This window comes from Ascidiella aspersa, chromosome 7, assembly GCF_963924565.1.
Source record: "Ascidiella aspersa chromosome 7, kaAscAspe10.2, whole genome shotgun sequence".
Lineage (NCBI taxonomy): Eukaryota > Metazoa > Chordata > Ascidiacea > Phlebobranchia > Ascidiidae > Ascidiella > Ascidiella aspersa.
This window is the reverse complement of record NC_139453.1, coordinates 22,915,226-22,938,037: the sequence shown is the minus strand read 5'-3', so window position 1 is coordinate 22,938,037 and position 22,812 is coordinate 22,915,226. Positions and strand designations below refer to the sequence as shown.

Genomic DNA, 22,812 nt, shown 5'->3' with positions numbered 1-22,812 from the left:
CATGAAGGTCTTATTGAAATATTTGTATATCTTTAAAAAGTAATAAATTTTGTGTCTTAAAATTCACCAACGTTTTGCGGTATATTGGTCACGACTTCTGCTTGGCGAGAGAAGTTTTATACCTTGCGATATGGCGATGTTCGTTATCCTGCAACTGGCAGTAAACTTAACTAATAATGGGACATCAATTATCATGAATGACGAGATGTTTTTTTCATAAATGAGGATTTCCATAAGATATGAATATAATGAAAGTTCGTTAAATTACGAACCAATAAAAATTGAGATTCGAACTCATAACCTAAACAAAAAAACTTCACATTTTGTTTCAGTAATAAAATAAAAATTTATCGTTTGTGGTGCTTTTGTAAATCCAATGATGTATTTGTTCTGGAGGTCCAACTGAAATCTGTCAAAATGTTAATTTTTTTAATCCAATAAAAGTAGACCAAACAAAACGTTCACTGTGTTTGTGTATTTAACAAAAAAACGATAAATGTTATAATCTTAAATTAGTTGAAGCGCCACTTAACGACTATTTTAATAGCAAATGTTCTCAGCATGATGGCGCTAATTTAATAGATTTGTAATAATCCCGACCGTGTTGAGTGTTGACAGCAATGAGTATTATGCAACTTTGCATTACCTTTGCGAAAACAGTTAATCAAGTACGCTGAAGGGAGGTCAGGTTATTGTGCTGTCTTTACCTACAACACTTACAAGTTGATATGCATAATCCTCTTTTACTGCTTGCTGCAGAAATAAGTTGAAAATTTTGTTTTATTTTGACGCGTTTTGTAGGCAAATCGGGGTAAAGCTTTAAAGATAGCTCAAAGTCAAAGTCCTTTTCTCGAAAAATAGGTCATCGTCATGCCTCCTTATATGCGATATACGATTCAGAAAAGATAGTTTTCAGAAAAAGATTCAGAAAAAGAAGCTAACCAAGGTCACCTTTAAGGCTTTAACATCTTAATTTTGGATTGGTCGGATAACCTAGTATTGGAATAGCGTCAACTTTCATACAAATGAATGTTTCTTTAAACTTCAATTGTTTCTTAAAACTTCATTTTAAGTTAATAGTGGATTACAATTTTATGTACAATAAAGTATAAAACATGGAGCCGACTAGCTCCCTTTTATTGCACTAATATACGTTAATTGATTAGAAGATGGTGCAGCTGTTGACATTGTTGGCCCATCTTCAAAGTATTGCAGATCTCTTTGGGACAGCCGATAAAATTGGGGTGACTATGTGTAACAAAGGTCAAAGTGCACCCGTAACATATTGGAAAATCGGGTGCATATTCATTTTTTCACGGTGGACGACTGCAGGTTTGTGTGTAAAAAATGCAGGTGAATTTGCCATACTTTCCATGATGGATTGTTGGAAACATGTAGTTACATGCAACGCCATTTGTCTTTCACAGCTACCATTTTGTATTATTTTGATAAAACAATTACAAGTCTTGGGGCCATAAAAGAAATATTAAATTTTTGTTTTCTTACAGTTAATTTTGTAAATAAAATGTCTATGCTTGCACGGATAGTAACTAGACCTTTGCCCTACATTGCGAGGGTAAAGATTCCATCCCAAGTGTCTGTAGCATGGAAAACCTCTGGCTCAGCCCAACAGCAAATAGATGAATTTATCGCAAGGAACCAAAAGGCAAATCGTCCAATGTCGCCCCACCTAACCATCTACAAACCTCAATTAACATCAATGCTGTCAATTACGCATCGTGGTACAGGAATAGCATTAGCTGGTTTGACATCATGTTTCGCATTCGGTACCCTTCTTGGGCCGGAGGCTGCCAACTCCTTGATGCTCTTTCTTGCATCTCTAAAAGAAACTACATTTGGATCCTTGGTACTGTATGAGCTGAAGTTCGCACTTGCCTGGCCTATAATATTCCATGCATGCAACGGAGTGCGACATCTGATGTGGGACAGGTCAAAGGGACTGGATATCAAATCCGTTTATACATCTGGATGGCTCGTTTTTGGAAGTAGCATTGTACTGGCTGCACTGTTTCCGCTTTTATTTCAAATGTAAATGCTTAACAATTAGTGACAAAAAACGCACAGATATCTGATATATAATTGCTGTTTGCAAAGCTTTATTTGCAGCATGAGAGGCTAGTTAAGATTGTAATTTTGTTGAATTTCATGCTGAAAAATCTCTCTGCCTTTTATAATTTGTATGATTCTCCCACTTTTTTTGCTATTTTGCTATATTTATGTGTGTAAGTAAAGTTTAAAGGGCATGTCTAACTATTTTGTTGTGTTATTCTGTGTAAAAGGATAAAAAGGTTATGTTTTAATGCCTAAAAGAAAGGGTCGCACATCAAGAAAACGAAAAAATCGTAGGAGTGGTAAGAAGCCTAAACTTATATATATATATTTATAATTCACCACTTAACAACATGGAAAAACTACTAGTCAGGGTTGCCGAGTCGGATAAAAAGAACCAGAGTTTAGCTGCACATAAATCAACTTGACCGAGTCAAGCTCCGACTCAACAGCCTATATTCCTTCCATTTAAGTAACTAAAATAGCACGTATATATAACAATCCTCTCATAGATGGTGTCAAAAAACTCATCTACTGCAATATGTGGTGGGAAAATATTTTACCATGTAATGATATTTTACATAGTTACAATTCAAAGTTTTGTTTGGTTATAAACTTAGTACTGTGCATGTGCACCTCAGACTCTGCTAGTCTTATTTAAGTCCTGAGTCCAACTAAAGTGAAATAATTTGACGATTGAGTTTCAACTCTGACTCCACAGCCCTGCTACTAGTTTTCATATTTGTAATATCTAATGAAATCTAGAAGTATTGGATTTGTGATTTTGAATAAAATTAATTTAACAACTTCAATTCAACAAAACAGTTCTCAGACTACAGAATGTGTTATGTCCTGTTACTGTTTGACAGTGTAAATTTGACACAACTTAAGAAACTGTAAGTAAAAAACGATATAATAACCCAAGAAACTAGAATTTTCTTTTGAATAACAGAATCTGCCTGAATCTGAATGGTAAAAACAAACAATTCTGGTTGAACATCAATGATAAAGATTAAAGCAAGTACAGAACTTAGTAAACCGAAATTCAGTTGGTTTGGATGGTATTATAGACACTAATGATGCTTTTAGTAGTGAAATATATTCATCATATAACATCCTAACACACTGATTTTCAGTTTACTTAGTTCTGCACTTTGGTTATAATCTAGTAAACTGCCAAATAAAAAAATGGATTTTAAATCACAATTTAGCAGCTTTAAAGAGGAGAAAAATAAAATGTATGCCAGATGGCTGAAACAAAACATACTGCCAGGAAACGCAAAATATTAGGAAGCATCATCAGTAAAATGGTCTGACTTTGCAAAGAGCATCATATTGAATGTATAAAAATAATTCAACCGGAGTCATAAAAGTGAATAAATGTACTATTTCATTATAAACATTTAAATGAATGTTATCAATTATCATACATCTAAAGATGGTTTGTGACAAATTCACCTCCAATTTATTTTTTTTAATTTAAGACTGACCATGCAGTGCATACTTTTCTAAAATCAATTTAGAAATTTTTTTTTTCTAAAATAAAATAAGGACCTTCTTAAAATAAAAGTAGGACCTTCTTACAAATAAAGGTGTTACACTATATAATTTTTAGAACGAATGGAAAGTATTGTGCATTTGTGGGATTTTACAATTATTTTTTATAACTATAGGTATGTAAAGTTATAACTAGGGAAAGGTACATATTGTAAAACAAGCATAACCTTTCTTTCCTAACCCCAATAGGGTTAGAGATAAATCTAGAGGCTGTTTACATCATGTATTATTTTGCCTGGAGCAAAAATTTGTGTTTTTTAATTTTATGAAGCAAATCCAGAAAAAGTCATTGTCTTTACAATTTTAGACTATTCACAAACATCCAATCATGATATCATCAATTTGTTGCAATGGATGAAGGTTAAATGGGCATTTAAATGTAGGAATCTGAATGTTGTGAACTTCAATGGAACCGGCAGAGGTGTGCTAACAAAGAAATTAATAAAAACGGGTATTTAACTGTAATTTTGGAAGCAACTTCAATTTCTGCATAGCCAGTACATATTTTCAGTTTTCAATCATTTTTTTATCATTGAATCTGCAACTGAGTGAGCTTTATGTAATTTTGTAAAACAACCTAGTCACTTTATTTGATACAAAGTACAAGCATACAGGATTTCTGTACTTTAAGATTACTGATGATATTAGTTATGGGACCTTTTTGCAATAAAGGTGGTTGTCAAATTATAACTCTCATTAAACTAAACAGTTATTAATTCACATCATAATTATGTGCATACCATATTTTATTGTATAATGTTCTTGTTGCTTTTCACTTTTTTTATTAAGCTCAGCATTTGTTGTATGTTTATTTATTTGTTTTCCTGTAGGTGATGTCATAATTTCAGTTCCTGAAAAAGGTTTGATTGGCGTGAAAACGGCATGTGAAGAATCTGTGGTTTTACAAATGATGTTGAAAGGTGTTTTTTTAATTGAGTGTGAAAAATCTTTCTAAATTGTATTTCTAACATGATGTGGTGCAAGTTACATACAAATAAGACCAGTCTTAAGCATATTTTCCAAGATAAATATAGAAAATTATTTGCTGATATAAAATCAAATTAAATCTAGCCTATTTATTATATATAAATTAGCTTTTTCTCCAGAGCAACTGCTTAGCTTGATGATAGCATAAATAAGCCCAAAAATACAATCTTAAAAACTCTGCAGTTTAATAATTAACCTTAGAACTTATCTTGAAGCCTTGTATTATTGTGTGCTTCAAATATTTATGGGTGATAAACTATTCTGTCGCCACAAAGCATAGTTTACCTCACTAATTTTATTGTTAAAAAACATTAGTACCTTCAATTTAAATAGGACACAAATAATAAAAGTATATTTGTGATTAACAGGCAGGTGCAAGCAGTCCAATCTTACTGGATTGGAAGCATTGTGTATCTTTTTAGTGGAGGAAAAGCGCAAGGCCAAACTTTCCAAATCATGCCCAATCCCAATCAGTAAATGGATGCCTTACATTGTTTCACTTCCAACTGAGTTTTGCCATCCAATCTGTTGGGGTAGCGAAATACTACAGTTTCTACCAGCTCATTTGTACCAGAATGTTTTGGAAAAGGTGGCAGAGATTTCAAAACAATTTAAAAAAGTTAACAATGTTCTAAACACATTGCTTAAATGGTCAGTCACTCCTGAAACACAGTTTCTATGTAAACCCATCAGCTGGAATGAATATATTTGGGCATGGTGCTGTGTAAATACAAGGTGTGATAATATATATATGTATATCATTAGTACTAATGTCATTTAAATGTTTACTATTATATATAATTTTGCTTGGTTAACAATTAAAAACATTTCTCTCAGATGTGTCTATTCATCGCATAACATAGACATCCCCTCTGTTATTTTACCAAGCAAAGCAAATCAATACTACCTTGTGCCTTTTCTGGACATGCTAAATCACTCTGCCAATGTGGAGGTTGAGACGAAGTTTAACAAACAGAATTCCTGCTTTGAAATTCTTTCTCTCACAGCTTGTAAAAAATATGAACAGGTATGCGTATAAAAATGCAAAGGGTGGTTGTAACTTATGACGTGTATCTCTTAGCACTGTATAACTTTATACGATTTAGTATATTATACAAGGATGATAAATTATTTTCAGGTATTCATAAATTACGGTGCTCATGAAAATGATAAATTGTTGCTGGAGTATGGATTTGTGTCAACAAATGATGAAAACTTAAATGACGTGGTCAGGGTTAAGCTTGAAGATTTGGAAAGGTTAATTAAAGTTAAAATATAAAAAGAAACTTTTCGTTTAAAATAACCGAATTAATTATTTGATATAGTGACTAGGTGTTGAAATAATATATCTTGTAACTAGGGGTAAAATCATTTATTTCTTACAACACCAGAGTTTTCCTGTTTTCAAGACTTATGCAACAGATTTGGCATTACTGAAATCTTACAGGTACATTCCACATCATCTTAAAACAATGATTTTTTCAATTCTCAACAATTCAAATTGGATTAAAGAAATGTTTTTTGGTTACAATGGCCCTTCTTGGGCTCTACAGGGAACAGTACTATTTCTTTTGATGTCACAAAATTTAAATCTTAATACAATGGAACGATTAAGACAGCTTTACCACAGTATTTGGCAGTCAACAGTTACTAGAACACTTAATCGTTTCCAGGTAATTATATATATATATATATATACTATATTATAATTGTCTTTATCCATCATTTTGCATAGAAAACATCTTTACTAAAATTTTATTCGATAATATTAGTCCTAACATATTTATTTTAAATTTAAGGTTGATGCACATAAAATCATCATGAAATTGTACAATGTTAAACTTGCAACTATTGAAAATGCGATAAAGACCTGCCAAATGCATTTTGCAAATGAAGCTTGTGATAATGAAAAACAATCAATTTCATTGATCTCAGATTTGTGGACAACTTACATGCACTTGCTTAAAAGGAGTTTTGTTCATATCACAGAAAATAATTTATTTGAAGAATTTTTCTGTGGTTAACTTTATCACAATGCCTTATAGTAGTTGGCTTGTGTTTTAATTAATTTTTGTAGACAACAATAAATTGGAAAGAATGACTTATTTTATACCAATGATTTGCATTGGTGAGTATTTTAAGTATAACAAAAATAAGTTAGTAGATAAATAAACAAGTATTAGTTTACTTCATATGTTGCATAACACCTTTGAGCTTTTGCAAAATGGCATTTAAATCGTATTGTAACATGTGAACCCCACCAGTTGTTACGACAACCAGTTCTTCAATGCCATCGCCTGTCATGTCAGACAACTTTACTTGAAGTATTGGATGTGTGAAATCGCGTGTCCAACAAGGCAAAATAGTGGTAAATGGTACTATTCCGTTAATGTCATCATCTAAATTAAATGCCAGCACTTTTTGGCCATAAGTTCCAACTAGAATTTGATTCAGGTTACTTGATCTGTTGTGCAAAATCTCACAGCAGGTTACACAGTCATATTGTGAAGTTTGCGATAAAATCAAAGGATTTGAAAACTCATTCGCAAGAATATTGCGGTAAATTAATGTTGGTTCTCTTGTACTAACAACACAAGCATGGTAAACCCCTATATTGTCTGTTTCTTCTTTTAACATGTTTATTGAAAATAGTCTAATCTCTGCAATTGGACTATCGTGTTGAACTGACCAACTTGAAATAGTTTTGTTTGTCACTTTATCGACAAGAAAGCCTGTGATTTTACCAGTTTCATAGCCGATTATTGAAATCCTTTTATTTCCTGCAAGGTTTTGTATTTCCAAAAACATAGGAGTTTCTTTTCCCTCCTTAAGCTCGTTAAAATACTCAGCTGCTGGAACTTCTGAGAACAGGGCATCATCAATTCCTTGGGCATAAACATGAAAAACTTTGTCACCCCCTAGTAAAATGAACACTGTTCTATGCTCCTTATCAACAGGACACTGAACTTTGCAATGTGTCAGCTGATAAGGAACGAAATTAAGGTCCAGGCTGCGGCAATTTTGGGCCACATTGTTGAGGTTCCATTCCTGATCCTTGTTGATTTCATCTCCATAATTGCAGTAAATGTTTAGAAAAAACTCATTTGAACTGACGTTGCACAAAGTTACTCCAACTACGAGACCTCGAGCGGCGCAGTAAAAACTATCTATTGCTATTAGACAGCACTTTCCAGGAATGTAGGTGAAGGAAATTTCTCTGCTGACTCCTCTCAGATCGCTATTTGAGCTGGTGGGTTTGTACTCGCAAGCATAGATTTTTCCCTTGGTTAGGGCAACTAGAAGGGTGTTGTGCCATTCAGGCACGCCTGAGATGCTCGTTACACCGTAGATACTGCTTTGACTTGGCAAAGAGTCAAAGTTTCGCTCGTAAAAGTCGCAACATTTTCCATCGTTTCCGCTGTTGACAGGATTTTTCTCCTCTGTCATGGCAAGGTCAAAATGAATTTTTTCGATTATTTATTTACGGTTTGTGTTTTTGTTATATAAGTACTGGGACAGTTGATTTCAACAAGAGCATTAATTCTCTCAAATACTTTCTAGCTTACCAACTGTACGAATCTCATAGAATACTTATAGTTTAATAATCTTCCGAGAAATATACTTTTTCATAATAAGTTTCCTCAAGTTGAAATTTAACAACCAAAAACATTTTAGTTAATAACACAAAAATAATGTTCAAATCATTAGTTACATTGCTTGGTAACAGGGTTTTAAATAGTCAAAAGCGAAGTGGCAAAACAGGGGTTTTCCCAATATAAATTTGGCTGTTTTTATCTGCCTTAAGGCTCAAGCTCCGTGCAGTAGCTGCAGCTAGCTTAAAGTTACGCTTTGCTAAACTCAAGCCCCGTGCAGCTATAGAAAAGCATTACGTTTTGTCACGATTTTTACGCCCAGTGCAGCTGTAGTGTAAACGGGCCTTTAAGGTGAAATTGTTTTCACTACAGCTGCAGTGTATTGTGTTTCTATAGCTGCACTGGGCTTGAGTTTAGCAAAGCGTGAAACGCTCCCAACAATAGAATTTAAAGCAAATTACTCTTTGCTCAGCTCAGTGCAGTTGTAGTGTAAACAGGCCTTTAGTTTCTACCATTTCAGTTTATGATCAGGATAATGTTTTCCCTTGATATTTACGTAGAATCTTTAAAAAATGACTTTGATTAAATGCAACGGTCAATTAAAGAAGAAAAACATCACAAATATAACACTGTAAAAAACTTTGTCATAAGTAGCAGTATCTGATAATGTAATACGCCTTTTTAAGTTGAATATAAACTATTTTATTACAAATTTTGTATGATGTAGGGCTGGTTTGTGGAGTCAGACAATATGCAAATCTGTCTAGAATAAATCTGGAAAAAGGGTATAACAATAAACATTCAAAAACTCTTAATATATAAAGCTTATGCATCGTTTTGCTTCGATAAAATCCCTTACCATATGACCTATAAATTAACCTTGTCTTAGGATTTCTGCTAAAAGAGCTAAAACGTAAAATTGTTTTTTCTGAACTCAATGAATTTACAACCTACTCCCAACATGTCATGTCATTCTTTACAGCCATATATGGACAGATGTTTGAGATCTTTTCCATGAAAAAGTCTGGCCGCTGTCAAAACAATGAAAGAGATTGGAAAAAAAGAAAAAGGTGCATAGCTTCATTAATGTACTTTTTTAGGATCTTATTTTAGTCTGCTGATCATGGCTTTATTTACAGTGGCTACAACCTGAAACTGGAATGAATTTTTTAAAAGTTTTAGGCATTTTTCTTTTTTGTGGACAGGTCGTTTTTGCGACAGAAGTTCACACATTTAAAAAAGTAAAAAACTTTTAATAAATTTAACTAAGTTGACACTGTCCAAGGGACTTATAGAATCTTAATGACTCATAGTTAAATTTGAAGTATGTAGAGTATTAAGAATGCATGCTTGAACAACTTTGAAATTTCCATAGGCATGTATCTTCTTATAAAATGCAACATTTTACTATAAATTATTTGAAGTACGTTTTGTGATTTTTTATTTAACTTTTACATCAATTATAATACACTGTTCTCAACTAGACTAATCTAATTATAGGGACAAAACTAAATCTGTAATTAAAAAACTATTCTGTTTTTATCTTTCAATTATTGTTAATAGTGAACAGCATTAAAATATGCAAAATAAATTTGTTTTATTTATTTTATGCACAGTCGGAGCAAGCATCAAAACCAAACTTTGTCTTTATGTTTGCTGATGATATTGGTTGGGGTGATTTTGGAGCCAACTGGAGACCAAATGAAAATGTTACACCCAATCTGAACAGACTTGCAGATAATGGTTTAAGGTTTCATTAGTTTTAGCATGCTTTCATATTGATAATAACTAGCAAGGGTTTGCCATGAAGAGTATTACTTTGATTTTATACATTAACTTCCAGACCAGACTTTAACCAAATTAATCGCTAATTTTTGTAGTCAAAGATAAATACAAAATTGTTTTCAAAAAATGTTGAGTAGTTGATGTCACAAAATAAACCTAAAGGAATCATACAATGACAAACTGAATATGTAAAATATGAAGATATCTCCTCGCCAACAATGACCTCAAATGGTAGCAATATACTTTAGACTTTATTGCCTGTTGATTGATAACTGATTTTGACTAAGACAAGAAAGTCTTTGTATATTGGAATCATACAGATCATTTTTTATGCCCAATTCACTTCAACTTATTACTTTGTTATTTGTCAAAAATCTATCAGCTAATTGCAAATGCTTTTTATTTTTTAGATTAACAGATTTTCATGCTGGCGCTTCAGTGTGTACACCAAGTCGTGCTGCGCTGCTCACTGGGCGAATTGGACTTCGAACTGGCGTCATTAAGAATTTTCAACCTGATGCGGTTGGAGGTTTGCCTTTAAATGAAACCACAGTTGCTGAAGTGTTGCAAGACCAGGGCTACACAACTGGGATGATTGGTAAAATTGGTTGCTCCTATAAGTAATAAAGCTTTATTCATGTTAACACACTAAAATTACTTGGTGGTTAAATTACTGTAAAATGACGTGAAGTTGGGTTTATGTTTTTTTTTGCGAAGTATGATTGTAAGCATTGGTAATTGTGGTAGTTGTTAACTTGTTATTTAGTTTTGAGGCTATAAAACCAAAGCAGGACTACTTTCCTTGATATAATTACTATAAATGGCTTTCACATAAAGTGTATTTTGTGCTTGGAGTTCATTTATGATTCTAATATATATGTGAATATATATAAACTGTTTTTAACAGGCATAATTTAATCAAAAAACAGGTCGTCTAGTTATTGTATTTCTTCTCTAACATGAAAGAAGGTGACTTGAAAAGGTTGCTGAAACTCATGAAGAAGAAATATAATTACAAAGAGGAGCTGTGATTTGTTATTAATAATAGTTTTATAAGATACACGCACGTAAGTGTCCAAAAACTGCCAGAGGTTGTGAGTTCGAACCTCTTTGCAGGCTAGTTGTTTTTTTAGTCTGCCTTGATTGCATTATTCATCAACAGATTCGGTTAGCCTGCCATGGATTTTGGTGTACTAGTTTTTAAATGTTTTACCTATATTGTAGGTTGTTTTTTATTGTAACCTCTTTGTTTTCAAATGATGGTAACATTTTGCAGGAAAATGGCATCTCGGCATAACTCCCGAATTTCATCCGAGATCTAGAGGCTTTGAATACTACTATGGGTTGCCATACAGTAATGACATGGGCTGTATAGATACGTTTGCCTGGAGTCTTCCTGAGTGTAGAGAATGTCCTAGGACTCCATGGGCAGCTCAAAACAAGAGTCAAGATTCAGTCAGTAAGCCATTCCCCTTTAATTGGCTTATTCCATACACCCTTTCATGTCAAACTTTTTATCTACTAGTTATATGTAGACATTTATTTGAATAGTTGATGCTGTGTAATTTAGAGCTGTGCTTCGTATATGAATTGAATATCTACTTCTGGACCTTGTTGTAAATCCATAAAAATTAGACACCTAAATATCCAATTTACTAAATATCCAATTACAAGTTTTACAATAGCACTTATGAAATCCTTTGCAGTTTTCTGTTTTTTACTTTGTTTGTGATGTCATGTGTAATGTAATTCCTCAATTAGGATGTCAAACTCTATTAAAAAAATCCCAAAAAGTTTAAAGAAGGAAATGTTGACTATGTTATTCTAATTGCTTTATAATTACAAAATCGCAAACAAACCTGTGCCTGTCGCAAGGTAAAAGCATGATTGAAAAGAGTTTAATGGCATTAAACTAGAATGTGTTAAAGTTTTGTGATAGGTGTACCATTTCCTAAAAACCCTTTGGTTGACAGTAAAAATGGTAGTGATATGTTTTTTTAGTCATTACATATTGAATCTGTTGTTTTCTTTCATAAGGTCGCATTCAATATAGTAACTTTTGACCAGGGCTGCGGAGTCGGACTCTGGACTAGACGGAGTCGGTTTGTTTTGCCAGAGTCGGACTCGGGACTCGAGTAAGACCACGTAAAACTACCCGAGTCCGACATGCGCATGCGCAGTATCTAATTTTATAACTGTTAAGGCGGCAAAATGTAAGTTGTAAAAGTGTAATAGCAAATGGTGAAATATTTTTAAACCATGTAATGCGGGTGAATCAATTATGACACCAATATGAGTGGAATGCTGAAAATCCACCTTAATTTAGTTGCGTAAATGGGTAAAATACAGGCTGTAGAGTCAGAGCTGGGCTCGGGACTCGACAAAATCTTACAGTTGGCCGGAGTCGGACTCGGGTTGCCGACTTCGCAGCCCTGCTCTTGACTGTTGTGTACCACCTAATTTGTCAATGATATTACCTTTTTTGCGTTAATTTCTTTACATGAGTAGTGAAAGCTCCTTGAGTGCTTGTGTACCACCTAAAAATCCAAGTTGGCACACCACTGGTTGGACATTTACCAATGATTAAAAGTCACTACCAAAAAATAAAAGTCACTACTCAAAATAAACATAATAATTCTATATTTTTATTGCTCATGATGCCCAAACCTGGTTAAAAAAATTGTTATGTTTTTTTACTTGATCTGTCCTATTGAAAACAAATGTGTGTGTTTTGTATATGACAGTTTGTGACTATTACAACACGGCTCTACCACTGTATGAGGGTTACGAAATTGTGGAGCAGCCACCTGATCTTAGAACTCTTGCCGACCGCTATGCCGAGAAGGCCACAATGTTTATCAAGCAAGCTACTGAATTAGGCAAACCGTTTTTTCTTTACTTTGCATTTTCCCATATGCATGTACCTCAAGCCCATGCACAAAGGTAAATTTGTATTTTAAGATATTTTTTATGTATAATGTTAATTGTTTACTATTAGTGAATATTATTGCACAAAGCGACGAACCTAGCCTCTATGGTTTTGCAAAAACAAACTAAAATGTATGCTGTAAAAGTATAAATAACTAGATTTACATGTGTATTGTGTAATTGTACAACATTAAAACCAGAAGCATGATTTATAGTTAGTCTTACCCTTGGACAATATTTTTCCAGATTTTGGAATTCTTCAAACGTTAAAACCGTTTATGCCGACGCCTTGTATGAACTGGACGACGTGGTGGGCCGGGTTATAGAAGCGCTTAAGGACAACGGTGTGTACGAAAACACGTTAACTTGGTTCACTGGGGACAATGGACCGTGGGCAGAACAGTGCCAATACACGTAAGAAATTTGCCATTCGTTGTAACGTTCGTTTTCTTTAAATTAGAAATGGTTTCAGAGAATATTTATTAGATCTGTATTGAAGTCCTGTTTAAAATTGTATAGCGCCTGTAAGTTTGCACTAGACATTATTGTTGTCAGTCAGTAATCCGCATCCGTACCCTGAAAAAACGCAACTTGAAAAACGTAATATCCGCCATCAAACTGCACTTCCTTCGTTATTACCTCAACTTCCTTCCTTATCATCCGCACTTCCTTCATTCCATCTGCACTACCTTGAAAAAAAAAACAATGATGAACATATGATTTTGCGAAATGCTTGAATTGGCTTTAAATAATTTAAAAAAGCGGACAAACGGTTTACCAAAGTGTAGGAGCAAACTTTCTTTCCGAGATATTTAATAAATAACCAGTAAATTTAGTTACCCTTTAAATATTCCATTTTCGCTTTTTGTTTAGAGGTTTGATGCGAACTTCTGTCTTAACGCAAATTTCAAGTATTGCACTCAAATAGTATATTTTACCCACTGATTTCGCTTTGTGTAAGAAATTTCGTTTAATTAGAATGCTGTTATTGCGTGCCTGAATTGCCAGAAAAAAAACATGCACGCTCAAACAGAATTGTTTCTCAAATCGCAAACGTAGGATTTACACTAAAAGACGATTTGTAAAGTTTTATGTTGATAAGCTTAGGCATACTAACCTAATTTGTTTGGTCAAAGCAACGCCTGGGAATGTTCAATAGTTCGTATTTTATTATGATCTAGCGATATCCGAAAGTCTAGAAAAAAAGTTATGATTGTCCCAAACTGTCCGATACCAACGGACGTCATAAATATGGTCAAATAAGCAAAATTGATCAAATAAAAAGGTGTATCTTCCGGGTTGTTAAGCCAAAAATTGCTTTCGTTTTTTAAAATTCATTAGTTTTATTGGTAATATGCCATTTCCTGAAATTTGATTACCGGTGTTTTACTTACTTACTATTAAACGTCACTGTTTTTAAATTATACTTAACTTAAAGTCTTTTAGGCAAAATGGCTTGACTTTTAAATGAAGTGTTTTCATGGAGCATTTTTTTTATAAAACTTGGTTACTTATCTTAAATTTTGCACACAAAACAGTTTGCTTGCACTATTGTTGCGTTTTTTTGTTAATTTTAGTTAAGTATAGTCGGACCAGTTTATCAATTTTAATAGTTTAACGTTTAAGCTTTCATGACAAGGACGTGACTATAATGTGATTGAGACTGGACTTGTTATTCATTTTGAAAGTCGTGACTTGGACTTGACGTATTTTTTTTTTGGCAAATGACTTGACAGGAACTTAAGTCATTTAAAAAAATCTTGTTTACAAGACTGTAAATTATCTTTCAACGAGGAAAAAAAATTATGGCTATAATGGTGAAATTAATTTAGTACCGGAGCAACACCAATAACTTGCTATTATCAGTTGAGCAGCGATGTTACCATGATAGTTAGCTTTGGTTTTCTTACAGCGGTAGCCAGGGTCCATATCTCGGCTCCTGGCTTAAAGACACTTACGGGGGCGGCGCCACGGCCAAGTTTACCACATGGGAAGCGGGTCACCGGGAACCGACGGTGGTCGCCTGGCCCGGGATCATCGCCCCCGGCACCGTCAGCGACGCTCTGACGTCAACACTGGACGTTTTTCCCACCCTGCTTTCGGCGGCCGGCGTTTCTATGCCTGGCGACCGAATGTACGACGGAATCGACCTGATGCCTTTTTTGCTCGGAAAAACGCAAAAGGCGCACGCCGTAAGAAGACAGTTCTGCGTTTTTTGATTCAATTTTGTAGATTGGAATTCGTTTTAAAGAATTTATGTTTTTGCTATTGATATCAATGCAATTACAACTTAGCTCCTTAGATCAGTTCTGCTTAACCGTCGTTCCTCCTAAACGTTTTCTGTTATTAGCAAGTTGGAAATTATGTTTTTTCAACAACTTTCAATTCGTAAATGCCAAATTTTTAAGGGCGAATTTTACCTCGTATTTTAGTATGTGAATCTCCTTTTTATTCAGCACAAAACGCCCGGATTAGTTAATATCACTCCAGGGTTGTTCCTAAGCAAAAATTTGCACTCGCCAGTCGGGCGAGCAGCTATCAATCAGCACTCGCCCGGACGAAATAACATTCGCCAAATTTGTTGGCACGCCGTCTGCAAGTTTTCGTCCTAGCCCGGTCATTTCTTGGGTTATCGTTATTCTGTCTTGTGTTTTTTATAAAAGTCTTGTCGTTTATTTCCATGCATGGATGAACAAATTAATGACCCATAAAGCAGTTTACGCTTAAAACAATGTTTTTAGCGAATTATTTTTTACAATCTATAGTGAAAAAATAACACTGACAATTTAGTAGCCATTGTTTAGGGAAATAACTGGCCCTTAGTAATATTTAGCTTGGTAGTGGTGCTCAACACAAGTTGTCCTACACCAACTAGTTAAATTTCTCGCCGAAGCCACTCGCCAGTCAGTGGGTGTCATTCAGCACTCGCCAGGGCAATTTGCACTCGTGTTTGTTTTGCCAGACGGTCCCTCTTTGTTGCCTTAAAAATGTGGCGGACCTCCTTGTTAAAAGAATTCCGTCGTGAATTTATTATAACATTTAAATCAGTACTCGTACAAACCAATTGCTGTACAAAAGCGAAATAAAATATTTAGAATATGATGCGCGAAAAGAACTTCGTGTCGGACCCCTAGAGTTCTCTAAACCCAAGTTTGAAAACGTACTTTAGTTAGGTTTGTAAGAGTATTCTACTGTGCTACCTGTAAATTATATTTCCGAAAAACATTTTTTCTCTTGAGAAATCACAATTAGGTGTATTTTAGTTAAATATATTTGTTGTTTTTTGTAAAAAAAATGATACCAAATGAGGGAGCCTGAGCATACTAATCAAGTTTTACTCACGTTGTTTGTTACCAGGAGTTATTTCACCCGAACAGCGCGGGCAGTGGAGTCGAAGGGGAGATTGAAACAGTTAGAATGGGTCCGTATAAGGTGCACTGGCAAACCGGGGGCACTTGGCCGTCATGCGGGGGTGCACTGGCGCCCCTGGTGCATCACGACCCTCCAATTGTGTTCGACGTTGAAAACGACCCCGCCGAAAGCATTCAACTCACCAAAGAAATGACTCCCGAACTTCAAAAGGTAAGCCAGCACCCTATTTACTTATAGTTCAGAGCCACTCCGAATTGTTAAAAGGGTTTCACAAAGAAAATGTTGATCCCTTCATAATGGCGTTTCAAATTGCAAGATTTCACTACTTTATACTAAAACACTTTCAAGCGCCCATAATACGTTGGTAAAAATTGATTTCTCGGCGAATCTATATGAGTTTTTGTATTTTCTAGTTAATAAGCTGTTCCAAAACCGTGCTTCAGCAGTTCGAAGCAGAATTGTTTAAACAATAAGTAATACACAGCTTTGGACGCTGTACTACCAAGAGTAGCTAACAAATTATTTCATCTGAACTATTGTTACGCCAAAGCACACATCCCACAAAAGTAGAACGCAAGAGAAACGAATAAGGTTAGGGGGTGAGGTGAAGTTACTCTAACAGGGGTCACCAAACTACGGCCAACACAGTTGATCCTACCTTCTCGCGGCATATTCCTTAATGAAGATAAAGTACAGTTAAAATGTTGTAGCATGCAATTTTAGACTGATCGACAAATTATCAAAGCTCACAACTGTTTTTTTGTTGCAGCATGGTATTGGTAGGTGATATTTTCTTCGTTTAACGATAACCGATTGGATGAAGTTGAAACAATACATTTTTGTCGGCCCGCGATTATCAGGCCTTTCAGTGTTTTGGCCCTTTATGAGAATAAATGTTGACCCCTTTAATATAATGTCATTATACTGTAAACGAAAACAGCTGTTATTTTTGTGCGCCCTATTATGTATACATTGTTTTTTGTCAGACAAAATGTTATCGAAAACAGCAATTCTGGCTATATAGTGTGTTTTGAATCCAACGTTTACTTAACATCAGGGTCACAGACGCTGTTTTCTTTCTCTTTCTCTGAAATTATATTGGCTGAAAATTTATTTTCAGGACATATCTTGTTTTTCCCGTTGTTCTTCTTTGGTTTTGCTAGAACTTTTAAATTTTCAGACATGGCGTAGAGTGCTTATGTGGGTGCATACAACAGGTTTAGAGGAGTCTTCACCCCCTGGGGCCTTTAATTGGGGGACGAAAAACCTAAAATATTGTGACGTCATCGTTTTAGCTCTCTGTAGCTCTCGACGTCTATCTAGTTTTATGTTGTGTTTATCGCGGCCCACGTTTTTCAAATCTTCTGAACATGCGCAGATCATAAACGAGGCGAGCGCTCTGCGGGCCAGTTTTCTTGATAACGTCAAGGCGGACAAAACCACAAAGGCCGACTACTCGCAGGACCCGTCAGTCTACCCGTGCTGCGACCCGTCCGAGTTCTACTGCCGGTGCAAACGCGACGAGTTGGGTTGGAGTCCGAGCAAGTAGCCCAAATTCGCATCCGCATTGCTAAAGCCATATGTTTTAAAGTTACCGAAAAAAAAAAAAGATGAAAAAAAGTAGATTTGGGATATTTAGTTGTTAGTTGAGTTGTAAGCTTACTAGGCGATGGTTGCATTACTGCAATTTTTAGGGAGTTTATGCATGGTGAGGTTTTTTTCGGGAAATTGTTTTTTAAATGTAACTTCCAGTCGGATTGTGTCACATTCTAAACACTTTTTGTGCTTATTGTTAAAGATTTCCATCAAAGTGATTTAAGCCTTTTTCAAATATCACCAGAAACACGATTGAAAGATTGTTTGTGTAAAACGACGCCGTGTATATATAAGTTGATATGTAAGGACAACCATACTTCAGATACGTCGATACGATATTTATTTTTTGTTCGCAATGTAAAAAAGTACCGCTGGTAGATGAGTTCCTGTAAGGCCAAAACACCATTCATTGTGTGTACACTACCAGAATATATCCAGACTTTAGTGCGTTAAACCTTTATACAGATTTGAACTGCGCAGTACATGTATTTCAATGTAAAATACAATTGGCATTCAAACATTTTAAGGCAATTATATAAGACTTCGTTTTGCCAGACTATAGTAACATTTGTAAGCGTAAAATACACGAGTTTTCGAGTGTTGAAACATGCCGTACGCTATGGGCGGGAATTAGTTTTTGCTGAAAAACCATGCATTGCAAAGAACTCGGCTATACTTGCCTATAGGAGTTTGTAGTTAACTCTCATTTTGCAACAAGACTTAGTATTTTTTTTGTGATGTGGGACAATTTTTGCACGTATATTTGTATATTATTTCATTGCTTTCTTACGCCTATAAGGAAAGAATATTTTCGAAAAGGGTCATTGTGGTGAAAAATATAAGCCTTAGGTTAAGGCAGTGCTCCGCAACCTTTTTTCACTTGCGGCACACCAACAGAGTTTAAACAATTTGCAGGCACACCTACGAACTGTATATCGATTCGACGAAAATTTTATGTATTATGTTCCTTTAATTTCTTATTTTGCGGTTTTGCAGACTTCCTAAAATTTCTAACCCATTCAAAGTTCTGAAAATTGTACCCCCTTGCAATACCTGATTGGAGCAGAGGGTTTTAAATAGCATTCGAAAAATGAAACCTGACCTCCTTGGTGCTTTGTATTTTTTTGCCTAATTTATTTTTCGAAACAGCTGCCAAAACTAATTATTAATTTTACAGTCACATACTGCCAATAATGATGTTTCATAGGTTTCGAGCGCATGGTTAATCTCCATTTTACACTTTCGCGTAATGTTTGAAAATATTTGTCGTAAGTCTGTACTCCTGGTGTTGTTCCTGGAAGTTAAGTCAGTCAAAAAACCCATATTAATACTTAATTTTCGATAAAAGAAGGTAACATAGGTTTTAAAAACTTTTTGAAATACTATGGAAAGGCCATAATATTACACCTGGATTTTAGCGTAAGTTTAAAATAATTGCCATGATGAGATATCCAGCTTTTTCGTTAATTTTATTGATTAATTTATACAAATTTACCCTTAAAAACGCTAGTAGGCTAACACACCTCCGGGAACGTCGCGGCACACCGGTTGCGGAGCACTGGTTTAAGGTTACCTTATAAACACAGTTTTACTATTTTAATTTTCTATTATCAGGGACACAACCGACAACACCTTCTATATAGTATATACTAAAACTGAACAAGGAAATGCGCAAGCAATCAACCCAACCACTGAACCAATTACACACTATGTAACCAATTACAAGTAAAACGCACATCGTGGTAACGCACTCCATCCAGTTAGCAAAAAAGACTTTTCCAGCAAACCTATATCTGACCAATTTACAGAAAATGCTGGCTGACTAAAAAGAGACGCCGGAACAAAGCCCTACAGATCGGTACTGTCCCACCTAGAGAGTTGATAAAGCCCACCTTTCTAACAATTACAAAGTTAGGCGGTATATTCTCATTTGACAGTAAACTATCAATCTATTAATTTAGCAAAATCCATACTGACCGGGTCAGCTCCTTTGTTTTAAACCATGTGTAGTTATTTACATTACTTTCCATTACATATTGTTGATATTAAACGATAGATTTTTCATATAGCCAATCGCCGGAATAACGACAGAAGCTATAAGCATTGAATATACCAGCTTAATATTTGTCTGTTTTGTGTCACGTAGGCTGTCTGTTAGACTAAAAGTCTTAAGGTAACGCTGTTACAACTATTTAATTTTAATTCAGTGTTTTCCAACCTTTTTCAGTTCGCGACCCACTTTTAATGCAAGTTTTATCGTGCGACCCACAATGAGATATGACCAAACGACCAAAAACAAATTAATAAAAAGAAAAACAATGTAAATACGTACTGGAATTTTAAATGCGACACAATACATCTAATTCTTACGCACATTGTTGCATAAATGTTACGTAATGTGATAATAATGCAATAATTTCCCGATCTAACAGAAAACTGTAACATTTAGAAATGCTTTGCGACCCATCTGACATAGCTTTGCGATTTGAATAAACGTCGGTGTATTCTCGACCGTTTCATCCACCAGAGCACCCTTCTTGTTGAGGTGGGGAAAGGGTTCGTCAGGAACCGGGACCCCTAAAAGCTTGCACAACGAGCCCCAGCCGTATTTGAGGTTGAAAAAGAGGGTTTGGTCCTTTGGAGCTATCTGGAGAAAGATTGATAAAGTCATTATCCTCTAAATTACAGCATTTGTTGTTATAAAGAAGGGATGGCCGATAATATCGGATAGGGGCCCATAACACAATGCCAAGTGGTAATCGGTACTCTTCCGATACTGTAGGTTAATATCGGTGCCAATCAAATACCGAATAAATATAGGTATTTAGCCATGATTTGTGATATAATGCAGGGATTCGATCTTGAAAGGTACATTTATTTAAAAAAAGTACTTTGACCTGATGAAGCACGGTTGTGCGAAAGCTTGTCGAGAATCAAATACAATTTGTCTTTATACAGTGCCACCTGATTTCTCTATTTAAAAAAAGTAGGTTCTGACAACTGATGGTAATTAACCTCTCGCTTAAGAACATTTGGCTTAATAACCGGGAAAAAATGAACTTTGAACGTTTTCATGTAATCTATTTTGCTTGTTTGAGCATAGTAGGCTATTGACGTTATTGGTGTCGGTTCAGATACTTTTTGTTTACAATATCGGGTATCGCATTAAAATGTCAGGTATCGGACATCACCAGTATAAAGTATCTGAAAAACGGGGCAATTTTAACTCTAAGCAGTCAGTTGTCATTAGTATGACAACGCAAAGACTCGGTATAAATATAACTTAACCAGATTCACTGCATATCGTTAGAACTTATATCTCTTATATCAACATATGTCAACGCATATGTGGTAATATATGTTTTTAGCCAAAAATGTCCAACTGAAATACGTAAGATTAGCTCACGTATACAACTATTCAAAACGATGGAGAGCGAGAATAACTACCAGACGAGCTACTTTCATAACCGTACAACAAGTTGTGACACTTTACCTATTTATCTTACATATTGTTAGTGTTAACCTTAACCTTTTCTGTGATAGATTTAGATTTTAAGTTCTGCAGAACGCAGAGCTTTTTTAACCAGCTTGCTGACGTTTACCAAAATTGAACACAGTTTACACGATAACAATTAGGAAAACGACAAAATTAAGACTTTTCAGTTGGACAGAGTGTAGCTCGTATAATCACTCAAACTAAAATACACATGAAACGTTAAAATACAAATTTGAGAGGCAGCTTGAAGGTAATTTAAATCAGCCTACTAAACTTAATGAACAATAACAAACTCTAACTGACAACTATAACAAAATAAACTGACAACCAACAAAGTTAGGCGACAACTTACTTCTCTCACTCTAGCGTTGTGTTCCCTATACCTCATGGTGGCCACACTAATGTTGGTTGGTGGCATTGTGAGCAAGCCGTGTGCTCGATCGGATCTTGCAACCCTACCTAGAACGACACTAGATAAGTATAGCGTTAGGACCGAAATCAGGTTGCCAAAACGATTGTAATCATTGTTTTAAATGACTTGACTTGACTCCATTTTTTTTGGCAAATGTCTTGACTTGACTTAAGTCTTTGATAAATGACTTGAGTTATAGTGTTTTCATTAAGCAATTTTCTTGGTAAAATGAAATATTTATCTTAAATTTTGCCCATGAAACAATCTGCTTTTTGCCATATAATTCTTTAATGTTGTTTTTTATCTGAGTTATATATTGCTCATAATCGGACGAGTTTATGAGTTGTAGTAGCGTTTTACTTTTATGACAAGGATTTTACTTGTAGCTGCCTTGCTTCAACTATGACTTGACTGGAACCTGAGTTAAGTAACCGATGACTTGACTGGGACTTGACTTATAAATTATTCGAAAATATTTGACTTTGACTTGAGAAATTTTACGAATAGCTTGACTGGGACTTAAATCAGTTCAAAATGATTTGTATACATCACTGCTGATTTGATTGCAAAGCTAATCTGAAGCAACGAGGGCACCGTTGGTTATGAAGCACTACCACATCAAGCAACGATAAAAAATTGCTACAAACAAGTCATTTTAAAATATTTAAAGTCCCAGACAAGTCATTCGTAAACTAACTTAAGACCAAGTCAAGTCTTCCATTTAAAATAACTCTAGTCAAGTTGCAGTCCGCCATCAGTTGCCCGTCATTGGCTTGCAAGATCTAGTATAAATTAAGTCAAATCAATAAATTTAGCTCAAAAATTTTCAGTCAAGTCAACTCGATTAAAAACAGTGACTCAATTCATTACACCAGTGGTCGGCAAACTGTGGGCCGCGGCCCAAATGTGGGCCGCAGAGCCATTTTTAGTGGGCCGCAAGTTACTTTTGAATAGCTTAGTGTTATTATGTGGTTGTGGGCAGCGTGATAGCCGTACATCAATTGCACCATGTTTTA

At 35.0% G+C, this 22,812-nt stretch overlaps 4 protein-coding genes across 4 annotated transcripts; 3 read left to right on the top strand and 1 right to left on the bottom strand.

Moving 5' to 3' along the window:
• The first annotated feature begins 1,513 nt into the window (after positions 1-1,513).
• Positions 1,514-2,271, top strand: LOC146138390 (succinate dehydrogenase cytochrome b560 subunit, mitochondrial-like). Its single transcript, XM_083393325.1, has one exon. The coding sequence runs from the start codon at positions 1,526-1,528 to the stop codon at positions 2,051-2,053; it is 528 nt and encodes a 175-aa protein (XP_083249451.1). The 5' UTR covers positions 1,514-1,525; the 3' UTR covers positions 2,054-2,271.
• LOC146138389 (SET domain-containing protein 4-like) lies at positions 2,242-6,715 on the top strand. The gene is made up of 8 exons (XM_083394586.1): positions 2,242-2,372; positions 3,935-4,048; positions 4,458-4,547; positions 4,983-5,349; positions 5,452-5,641; positions 5,753-5,871; positions 6,062-6,287; positions 6,692-6,715. Exons 1-8 carry the CDS (start codon positions 2,321-2,323, stop codon positions 6,713-6,715), a joined length of 1,182 nt encoding a protein of 393 aa, XP_083250712.1. The 5' UTR covers positions 2,242-2,320.
• LOC146138388 (KICSTOR complex protein kaptin-like) lies at positions 6,365-8,168 on the bottom strand. Its single transcript, XM_083393909.1, has one exon. The coding sequence runs from the start codon at positions 8,059-8,061 to the stop codon at positions 6,799-6,801; it is 1,263 nt and encodes a 420-aa protein (XP_083250035.1). The 5' UTR covers positions 8,062-8,168; the 3' UTR covers positions 6,365-6,798.
• Positions 8,169-8,869: 701 nt separating this feature from the next.
• LOC146138387 (arylsulfatase G-like) lies at positions 8,870-17,882 on the top strand. Its single transcript, XM_083393382.1, has 9 exons — positions 8,870-9,277; positions 9,824-9,957; positions 10,403-10,590; positions 11,269-11,451; positions 12,737-12,935; positions 13,167-13,334; positions 14,833-15,112; positions 16,278-16,502; positions 17,671-17,882. The coding sequence occupies exons 2-9, from the start codon at positions 9,857-9,859 to the stop codon at positions 17,839-17,841; spliced, it is 1,515 nt and encodes a 504-aa protein (XP_083249508.1). The 5' UTR covers positions 8,870-9,277; positions 9,824-9,856; the 3' UTR covers positions 17,842-17,882.
• The last annotated feature ends 4,930 nt before the right edge of the window (positions 17,883-22,812 follow it).